Here is an 11,002-nt window from a genome sequence, read left to right as displayed (position 1 = left end):
CACCTGAAAGCAAAAAAAAAAAAAAAAAAGCAAACAAAAAAAACCTCTCCAAAAGCCTGAATAAATCTATAACAAGCAATGAAATTGAATCGGTAAAAAAATAACCCCTTGACAAAAAATATTCCAGGTCCTAATGACTTCACAGTTGATTTTTTTTTTAATTTCAGTTTCTTTTATACATTCAATCATGTTATTTAGCTTGCAAAGTGAATATTCCAACATGTGTACATTTCTCACCAGTCTAGTTGACAATATTATAGAGTTATCTTCAACAAATAATAACCCATTTCTTTGTCCCATAGATGCTTTGCCTCTATATTTTTCTCTTTAATGTCCTTCCTCAGACTGTACTCCTCCACCCTGGTAGGAGAGATATCATGATCACTGCTGGGTTTTACAAAATTTTAAACGAATAAGTTACCTCCATTCTACTCAAACTGTTTGTAGAGATGCTAAAGGAAAGAACTCTTCCAAGTTCATTCTATGAAGCCTCCATTACTCTCATTCCCAAAATAGATAAGTATAGAACAAAAAAGAAAAACCACAGATCTATATCTCTGATAAATATAGATGCAAAAGTTCTCAACAAGATGCTTGCTAACTATATTCAACAACATATAAAAAGGATTATTCATCACAACTAGGTAGGCTTTATTCCAGGGATGCAAGGGTCGTTGAACATATGCAAAACCATAAATGTAATATACCATATTAACAGAAAGAATCCATAAAAATCATTGCAATTGATGCAGGAAAAGCATTTGACAAAATACAACATTCATTTATAATTAAGACTCTCAGAAAAATTGACATAGAAGGATCATTTCTCAGCATAATAAAAGACACCTATGAAAAGTCTATAGCTAATATTAAACTGAATGGGGAAAAGTTGAAAGATTTTTCTTCACTAAAAACTGGTACAAGACAAGGCTGCCCACTTTCTCCGCTTCTATTCAATATAGTACTGGAAGTTCTAGCCAATGCAATCAGACAAGAGAATGAAATAAAAGGCATTCCAACAGAAAAAGAAGAGCTAAAATTATCTCTTATTTGCAGATGAATGATTGTATACATAGAAGACCCAATAGTATCAATGACGAAACTTCTCAAAGTAATAAATGCATACAGTAATGTGGCAGGATACAAAGTTAACTTACAAAAATCTTTAGCATTTCTATATACAAACAACAAGCAGAGACAGAACTGAAGAAAGTAATCCAATTTACTATAGCCACAAGAAGTATAAGATATCTAGGAATAAAACTAATCAAGAAGTTAAGGACCTCTATAAGGAAAACTATGAAAATATTGATAAAAAATTGAAAATGACACAAAAAAGTGGAAGGACATCCCATGTTCCTGGATGAGGGAGAGTTAATATAATCAAAATGCAATCCTACTCAAATTAATCTACATATTTAATGGAATCCCTAAAAAATTACAAGAGACATTCTTCATAGATCTAGAAAAGACAATCATAGGATTTGTCTGTAATCACAAAAGACCATGTATTGCCAAAGCCATCTTGTGCAAGAAGAGTGGAGTGGGTGGAATCTCTCTTTCTGACTCCAAAATATATTACAAAGCTGTGATCATCAAAACAGGGTGGTATTGGCACAAAAACAGACATGAAGACCAATGGAATAGAGTAGAGACCCCAGAAATATACCCCAAAACATAAAGCCAACTTATCTTTGACAAAGGGTACCAGTCAATCCAGTGGGAAAAGGAAAACCTCTTTAGCAAATGGTGCTGGAAAAACTGGGTATCCACCTGCAGAAAGATGAATCTGAACCCCTATCTGTCACCGTTAACTAAAATAAACTCAAAGTGGGTCAAAGATCAATACCTAAGACCTCAAACTTTAAAACTACTGTGAAAAATGCTGGAGTAAACTCTGGGAGACATTAGGGTAGGCAAAGACTTCCTAAGCAAGAACCCCAAAGCACAGGCAATAATCACCAAAATAGACAGGCAGGATTACATCAGATTAAGAAATGTCTGCACAGCAAAGGACATCGTAATTAGTGTGAATTGATAACCCTTGGAATGGGAGAGAACTTTTGTTAGCTGTGCCTCAGATAAGGGACTGATAACCAGAATACACAGGGAACTAGAGTGGCTTACCCCAAAGAAAATGATTAACCCAATCAAAAGATAGGAAAATGAGCTGAGTAAACAACTCTTTAAGGAAGACATACGAACAGCCAAAAAGCATATGAAAAAAAAATGTTCAGCATCCCTCATCACAAGGGAGATGCAGATCAAAACCACAATGAGATACCATCGAACCCGTCACAATGGTGAAGATTAGAAAAAAAAAATGATAAGTGCTGGTGGAGATGTGGTGAAAGGGGAATACTCCTACATTTTTGGTAGAAATGTAAGTTGGTCCAGCCACTGTGGAGAACAAAATGGAGGTTTCTCAAAGATCTTCAAGTAGAACTACCATATGATCCAGCAATTCCACTCCTGGGTAGCTACCCAAAGGATAGAAGAATGCTCAGTCAGAAAAGCGCTTGCACAATGATTGCTAAGACATGGAACCAACCCAAATGTCCACAAACATGAATGGATTGAAAAAGTGTGGCACATATACTCCATGGAATACTATTAAGCCATAAAAAACAACAATGAGGCCCTGGAATTTGATAGAAAGTGGATGGATATGGAAGATTTGTTGCTGAGTAAAGAAAGTCAGGCTATGAAAGAGAGACATTGTATATCTCTACTTAATGTATACTGACTGTCCACACTCAATTGTAGAGACTGAAAGACTGGAGGACATAGAAGCATTGAAAATTGTTATGGACACTAGAGACAAAGTGCGAGGAGAGTGTGGAGTGGAGGAGTGTTAGAAAGGAAATTTAGGGAAAAAATAGATGAGTCATTTGTGGGACACAGATATGATTTATTATCTGTTGATAAGGTTGTGTATAGTATTCTCAACTGGACTGGACTGAGGTGTATATCATGCTGGGTAAAGTCTCTTTACAACCTAAATGATGTATAGTGATTGAACGTATAAACAATAATAATAAATTTAAAAATGCAAAAAAGCTTTGAAAAGGTTTTTTCTCCCACAAATACATTCAGGCAAAAATTATACATAAAATATTTATTAGAAATTAGTTTTCTTAACATAAACAGTATATGCGATTACATTTTTAGACAAAGTATCTCTAACTTATTTTTTTGAAGGGGTTTTGGCTATAGGGCGCATGCACTCGCCAGACAGACAAAGAGAGACAGAGAGACAGAAAATGAGAAATCACCCCCCAGGGGGGATGGCCACGCCACAATATCTTCTCCTCCATTCTTCTCTCGGGATCTTGGGCATGCATGCACACGCGCCCGGCGTGAGTTTTAAGCTACCCGGTCCGGGACGCGAACCGCGGTTGACTACATGGGAGTCCAGCGACATAGCCATTACACTAACTGCTGGTCCCAGTATCTCTAACTTTCATGCAAATATTAAAGTACTTTCTTAAATAAAATTTATTATTATTATTTTTAAAAATATTTTTTAGTGAGATTTTTGCTGTAGGGCACCTGTGCTCACTAGAGAGACAGAGAGACAATAAATGAGAAATCACCTCCTGGGGGGATGGTCACTTTGCAATCCTTTCTCTTCCATTCTCCTCTCGGGACCTTGAGCATGCATGCAAACGTGTTTGGTATTAGTTTAAGTCACTGGGCCCAGGACCTGAACTGCCATTGATTACGTGAGAGTCCAGCGATGTACCATTATGTCATCTGCTGGTCCTGGAAAATAATTATTTTTATTATAAGCACATCTTAGGAGGCAGCAGATGGTGTAATGGTTACATTGCTGGACTCACACATGGTCCACCGCAGTTCAAGTCCTGACTCAGTGGCTTAAACTCACGCCAGGTGCATGTGTTAAGTGTGCCCTAAAATCCAAATCTCAAGAGGAGAATGGAGGAGAAGGGATTGTGACATGACTATCCCTCCTGGGGGGGTGATTTCTTACTTTCTGTCTCTGTTTCTCTCTGTCTCTCTGGTGAGTGTACACACCCCATAGCAAAAATCTCTAAAAATAAAAGCACATCTTAAGGGCTAGCAGGTAATGTAAGCACTAGGTCCCACATGCCCAGGTCCGTGGTTTGAGTCTTGAACCCAGTGGCATGAAAATCACACCAGATGTGTGTGTGCATACCCAAGATCTTAAGAGGAGATTGGAGGAGAAGGGATTGCAGCATGGCCATCCCCCTTGGGAGGTGATTTCTTATTTCACTGTCTCTGGTGAGCTCATGTGCCCTAGTAGCAAAAAACAACAAAACAAAAATACATCTTAAAAGTAAATTGCTACTACGACTTTTAAAAAGTTAAAACAGATCTCTATATTGTATAAATTAGGTAAACAGAAATAGCCCCAGATCCAGAAGCTTAATTGTGAATTATCTAAAGCTCTGAAAATAGATTTAGATGGTTGGAGTACAAGTATCCTCAACTGCCTACAAGAAGCAGAAGTAATTCCTGTCTAAAGAAAAATAACAAGTTGTGAAAGTTTTTCAGAATCAAATGGTCTCATTAGTGTCAACCTTCATTAAACCAAACCAGCCATAGAAGAAATGCTTTCTCATGCTAGCGTGCTTGATAACAAGATCTGTCGTTTAGAGAACTTTGCCAGAACTATAACCTCACATGGGAACCACTGCAACCTGGCTTCTTGGAGGGTATTTGCCCAGCGCTGTCTGTCCAACCTTAGATCTATGCACCTTTGTTTCCCATGTTTTGTCTCAGTTTGCCTTTTTGGGTTAACAAAGGCATCAATTTATTTGTATACCACTTTGTGTATAGTATCTACTACTCAATCAAAAGTAACCACATGAGAAGCAGAAAAAATCTAAATGAACGAAAATCAAAGCAAATAATAGGTCCATTGACCTCACAATAATCAGATTCAGACTTTAAAATAAATATTCTTTTTTAAAAAGAGGTTTTTGCCTTAAGTGATGTGTTCTCGCTGGAGAGAGACAGTGAGAGGGAAAGTGAGAAATCATCCCCCACTGCACCAGCTGCTGGTCCCTCTGAGAAGATAATGGTCTTTTTTAAGCAAGGAGGGTCTCATGACCTTCATACCCTCTCCAAGACTGAAAGAACAGCCAGGCCCATCTAAAATGTGACCTCCACACCCTCCATCATGAGAAGCATACACTAGTCTTTCAGTAGGACTAGCTGGGGCAGAGCCCCACCTAAATGAGATTTAAAAAAAACCCTTACCACACCCAGGCTTCTCACTTGAGAACTCCCCTTTCATGCTCTGAAACGCTTTCCTTCCTTCTCTAATAAACTCCACTTGCCTACACACGTCCAGGTCTCTAATTCTTCAAGAGCTGCAGTCAAGAACCCGTGTCTCATGGTGGGTGCTAAGGCCTGATTGCCCCTGCTCCACATCTCCACCTGGAGATCCAACAGGGGAAAATAGGAGCTCATTTACTGACACAGAGCAGAGCAGGATGGGATGGCCTGATAACGGCCAGTGGATAAGTGATCTGGTTTATAAGTGAGCGCAAGCTTAGGCTAGATATGTTAAGGACAAAGCATACTGGGCCAGCAGGTAGTGTGCTGGACAAGGGCTGAACTCTCACGTGGGTGTCTATGGTTCAAGTTCCAGACCTGAGAACTTGTTTTCTCACTTTCTCTCTTTCTCTTTCTGGCAAGTGCACATGCCCTATAGCAAATTAAAAAATAATAATAATAACAATGTTAAATAAAATTAAATAAATAATTCATGGGGGGGGGGGAGAACACATTCCTAAACCAATGAAAAAAAATCAATGCAGACTATCTGCCTTCAAGACAGGGGACTGATTTCCACATTCATTGTTTAAGGATTGCAATAAAAGGTTACTTTATCATTCAACAGAATCAGTAGGTAGTGTTTGTGATTTGGTGCCTCTAATCTTGTCAGGTTGCGATGGAAGAGCTGTGCATCTGTCACAGGACGGGAGAGTTCAGTTGCATTGTGTAAAACCTTTGGTTCTTTAGGTCCAGAACTCTAAGATTAGAGACCTGTCCTGAGACACAAAATTAAAAAAAACACAAACACTTGTAAAGTAGGAAAAGGGAAGTTTTAATATGCAAGTAGAGATTTTTAATAGAAAAGAAGTACCTTGCCGAAAAGACATGCAGGTGGGCCGCTGGTGGAGGAGGACAACTGCACCGGGCCGTGGGGTTAGGTGTTAAATTTATTCTAAGAACTGATAAGGAATATTTAGCAGCAAGAGGTCTGTCACAGCAGCAGGAGGTCTGTCACCCGTCTATGTTCTTCGAATTCGTGGGCTTCCTCCTGTGCCTGTGCATCTCTCTCTCAGATGAAGACTCTGAGGAATGTGATTACCTAGTCGTGCACGCTCAGTGAGCTCTGATGCTGGCTGCATCCGTATTTGGGTGAACTGCCCAGTTCGTTCATTGCCCTAGTGGGAACCAAGATGTTGACCAAAACGTCCTGTTGGGTCCTTTGATATTTATGAGAAATGATAAGAGGGAAATTGACAACCATCCCTATGTGTCTCTCTTAGGTACTAAAGAAGGAAAATGAGACCTGCCTTGCCTTCCCGGCACCCGGAGCTGGGTGGGAGGAAGGAGTCTCTGCAGATGGTCCGACTTAACTCCCGATAAGTTGTTATTGATGTGACAAGCGTCCTGCTGTTATCTTAGGGCTTCCCACCCAGTTCTAGCGAACTGCCTATCACACGTCCTCCCTAGTGCCCCAGCTGTGGGTAAATTCCATGAAGTAAAACAGTCACAAGATGCTCATGATGTCCAGCTGTAATCTGTAGCTAGTTCCCCCCACAAAACAGGAACAAAGTAGGGTGAAGAGAGTTCAATGTGTGGAGCATACCCACAACATCTGAAATAAAAAATCACTTGCATTTCTATACACTCACAACAAACTGTTTGAAGAGAAATTTTTTTTAAAAAATCCTGTTTCCAAAGGTGTTGGAAAGAATAAAATATTTAGGAGTAAGTTTAACCAAAGAGGTGAAAGTCTTATACATTGAACACTATTAAATATTAATGAAAGGAATTAAAGAAGGGCCAGCAGGTAGCATAGAGATTAAGGCTCTGACCTCCTACGTGTCCCACTAAGGTTTGAGTCCCAGACCTGGCAGCTTGAAGCTCACGCCAGGTCCATATGTGTGCATGCCCAAAATCCTGAAAGGAGAATTGAGAAGAGACTGCAGCGTGCCCATCCCCCTGGGGGAGTGATTTCTTGTTTTCTGTCTCTCCGTCTCTCTCTGTTTCTTCAGTGAGTACTGTAAAAAAAAATCTCTCTTAAAAAAAAAAGAATATAAGAAAACACAAAGAAATATATTCCGTGTTCACTTGTTGAAAAAAAATTTCTAATGTTAACACAATCATACTACCAAAAGTGGTTCCAGATTTAATATAATGCCTATTAAAATTTCAGTGATATTTTTCACAGAAATAGAGAAATTGGAAACTTCATATGGAATCACACACACACACACACACACACACACACACACACACACAGAGCCAGGTCAATCTTGAAGAACAAAGCTGGAAGTATCACACTTCCTTCCATCATACTTGCAATACACATTACAAAAATAGTATTGATAATAGTATAAAAACAGACACACTCTTCCATGGAGAATGTTACATTCGCAAGAAAATCTCCTTCATCTTGCAGATTGAATGCTGAGGTTGAGGACAACGAGCATCATTCCAGCCCCATGTTTTGCGAGAAAAGTTTATTATGACACAGCGCTCAACAGTATCACTGGGTTCACCTGGGTGCCAGAATCTAAGAGAGGGAAAAAAGATGAGGGCATTTCCAAAAACAGCGTTTTCAAAAAGGTTAGAGAATATCAGGTGCTGGGGTGAAATCTGAATGCCACGGTCAAGTATAAACAAACTCCTCCTTCCCCCTTCTGTTGTCAGGCTTGTAAAACCTCCAAGTTGGAGGCCAGCAGGGGGAGTAGTGGTTAAGGTGCTGGACTCTAATATGGTCAGCTGCAGTTCCAATCCAGGATCTAGCAGCTTGAAACTCACGTGGGGTGTGTGTGTGTGTGTGTGTGTGTGTGTGTGTGTGTGTGTCTTCCCAAAATCCGGAGGAGGAGAATGGAGGAAAAAGAATGGTGATGTGGTCACCCCCCCACTGGGAGGTGATATCTCGCTTTCTGTCTCTCTGTCTCTCCAGTGAATGCATGTGCCCTGTAACGAAAGAAATCTCAAAACACACAAACAAACCCTCACGTTCAGGTACTTTCTCCTTCACCTGTCTCTGGTATTTCCAGGAAAACCATCCTCACGTGACCCAGTGTGCTGTCATCTTACTCAGCGTATGTGCCACAGGATTCCTAGTATTTCCACCCTCACGTCCCATTGTCGTAAGTTACTGATATTTAGACAGGAGTTAGAGCCCATTTACAGGTAGATAGGGTGCCCCTCAGCCCCAAGGACAGCTGCTGTGCTCTGGCGTCCTGACAATTCCTCTTCTCCCAGTCACCATATGTATTCCTTGGCCCTTGGACATGCAAATCTTGTTCTTGAAGAATTCATGGGCCAAAGCTTCTAGACAAAGCTTCTCCTGGCCTTCGTACCTACTCCCAAACAAGCCTGAACAAGGCCCCTCTGACCCACATAAAAACTCCTCACTCCAGTTCCTCCTCAGCAACCCATTTTCTGAGACTCCTCCCTCCTTCTTGAAGCTCTGTCTTTCCTTCCCTCTCCTTTAATAAACTCCCCACCTTGCTATACCCTCCTGTGCATCTGTGTCTCTGATATTTTGTGAATGTGAGACAAGAGCCCATGTCCCATGTGACCAGTGGGCCCGATCACCCCTGCCCCATGTATTCTTGCATCGCTATCACAGGATTCCTTAAATGATCAAAATATTCCCTTCTGCTCCCAGAATGAGTATATCCCCCCTCCCAACCATGCACTGATTTGGGACTTTGGGAAGATCTAGTTATATTTCTCAGATCTAGTAAATTTCAGCTATTTATTTCCTGTTACTTTGGCAAGTAAATTTAAATTCCCTGATGTTCAGTTTTCCTATCTAAAAAAAAAAAACAAAATAAAAACAAAACCTGGGGACTAGAGTAACATCCTTATGCATCTTTTAACACAGTTGATATGAATGGCAAATATATACTAAAGTACTTAAATTTTTAAAAGAATTATATAGAACCAGCAGGTGGTGTGGTGGTTAAGGGGACTGAATTCCATATGGCCAACTGGACAATTATAGTCCTGGTCCTGGGGCTTTAAAAACACTCCAGGCATGTGTGTCAGTGTGCCTAAAGTCCCAAGAAGAGATGGAAGAGAAGGGAAATCACTCCTGGGGGGTGATTTTTCACTTTCCCTCTCTTCATCTTTCTCTGTCTTTCTCCAAGAAGTGTATGTGCCCCATAGCAAATTTTTAAAATAAAATAAGACAAAGATTTATATAAATAAGAATTATTATAAAGCTATCAGAATTAACATGTTTGCTTTATGAGAAATATTGAATCATTCTTTTTTTTTATCTCTCTTTTTTTTTTAAGAGATTTTTGCTATAGGGTGCATGTGTGCTCCAGAGAGATAGAGAAACAGAAAGTGAAAAGATCACCCCCACCCCACCCCAAAGAGGATGGCCATGCTGCAATCCTTTCTCCCCTTGGGATTTTGAGTATGTACTCAAAATGTCACTGTGAATTTTAAGCTGCCGGGTCCAGAACTCAAACCATGGTCAGCTACATGGGAGTCCAGCGATGTAACCATTATGCCATCTGCTGGTCCCCAATTATGCTCATAATTGACATAATTTCTCTTTGTCTTATTTAGAAGCATAGTGTTAAAAGCATAGAAACTGATGTCAAATACACTTAGCGTGTTGGTTAAGGTGCTGAACTCCCACATGGCCTACCATGTTTTGATCCCCAGACCAGGTGGCTTACTTTTTCACTTTCCCTCTCTCTCTCCCTCTGTCTCTCTCTGGTGAGTTCATGTATTCTAAAGCAAATTAAAAATAACAATAATAAGTAAAATTTTAAAATATATACACTAGGTTTTTACAGAAAGGTGTTGATGGAATTTTTCAGAATTTTTGTTGTTTTGTTTAATAGCTCATAGCTAAAACAACCTAAATTGTGCACAGTCTAGGATGAGGACTCATTATCTCATTCATACTCACGTGACATTTTTATTGTATGGCGTCTGATCAACCCATTGCCAATGTCTCTGTCCCTCTGGATCTGACAGCCCCATATAATAAGCAAAATTTTTTCTTAGATCCTTGGTGATGAATTCCTGAGGGAAAAAAATAAAGGAACCTTAGCCTTTAGAGTTTTTAGTTGAACCGTGTTCTTTATGACCTCAAGAAACTGTGAGGTTCCAGGAACAGCCACATGGAGGCTCCACTGAGGTGTGCAGAAGTTCTCTGGCTGAGCAGGCCAAGATCAAAGACATCGCTTAAGAGCTTGATGTTCAGTACAAACAATTCCTAGCTGACGGGGAAATGCAGACAACACAAGCTGGTAGGAGGCTGCCTCCCATTCTAAGCAAGTCCTGGACTGGGAAGAAACTGAGGCACGGCCCAGTTTACGAGCCCTTCCTTGTGTCGTTTACTGGCCTGTAGTCAATTCCTCTGCCGTGAGTTATACTGTTATTACGGTACCCTGCAAGGGTAAAATATCACCCCTAACCATTACAATAAAGCCAATTAGTGATCTTGTAGGAATGTGGTTCCCTAAGACAGGCCGCAGGCAAGGGCCAGGAAGTTTGAGACTCCCCCACCTGTCTGTTTTAAGCCAAAATTAACATATAGGTTAAGTTAGTATAAACCAAATTAGCCTTAGAAGCATATGTAGACTAAGTTAGTTCAAGGCTAGTTTTATGTAAATACCCCTTGTTAAAGCTACAGGCCAAAGTTAACTCATGCTAGGCAAAGTCAGCACATTCACCACATAACAGAGACTCAGAGATAAAACAAAAGAACTCACTAATTGACAGACTCAGCAAA

At 40.1% G+C, this 11,002-nt stretch overlaps 1 protein-coding gene across 5 annotated transcripts in view; it reads right to left on the bottom strand.

The window, feature by feature from the left end:
* Window positions 1–7,342: 7,342 nt before the first annotated feature.
* Window positions 7,343–11,002, bottom strand: part of LOC102489455 (C-type lectin domain family 4 member A-like) — a 16,230-nt gene continuing 12,570 nt past the window's right edge. For all 5 annotated transcript variants that reach the window (XM_027771102.1, XM_027771103.1, XM_027771101.1 and 2 more), the window contains 2 exons: window positions 10,175–10,290; window positions 7,343–7,801 (listed from right to left, as the gene is read on the bottom strand). In XM_027771102.1, the coding sequence (XP_027626903.1) occupies window positions 7,654–7,801; window positions 10,175–10,290 (264 nt within the window). In that variant the 3' untranslated portion in view covers window positions 7,343–7,653. The remainder of the gene's footprint in view (window positions 7,802–10,174; window positions 10,291–11,002) is intronic.

Source organism: Tupaia chinensis, unplaced genomic scaffold, assembly GCF_000334495.1.
Source record: "Tupaia chinensis unplaced genomic scaffold, TupChi_1.0 Scaffold000183_1, whole genome shotgun sequence".
In the NCBI taxonomy this organism is placed as follows: domain Eukaryota; kingdom Metazoa; phylum Chordata; class Mammalia; order Scandentia; family Tupaiidae; genus Tupaia; species Tupaia belangeri.
This window is presented reverse-complemented; position numbering and strand designations above follow the sequence as displayed.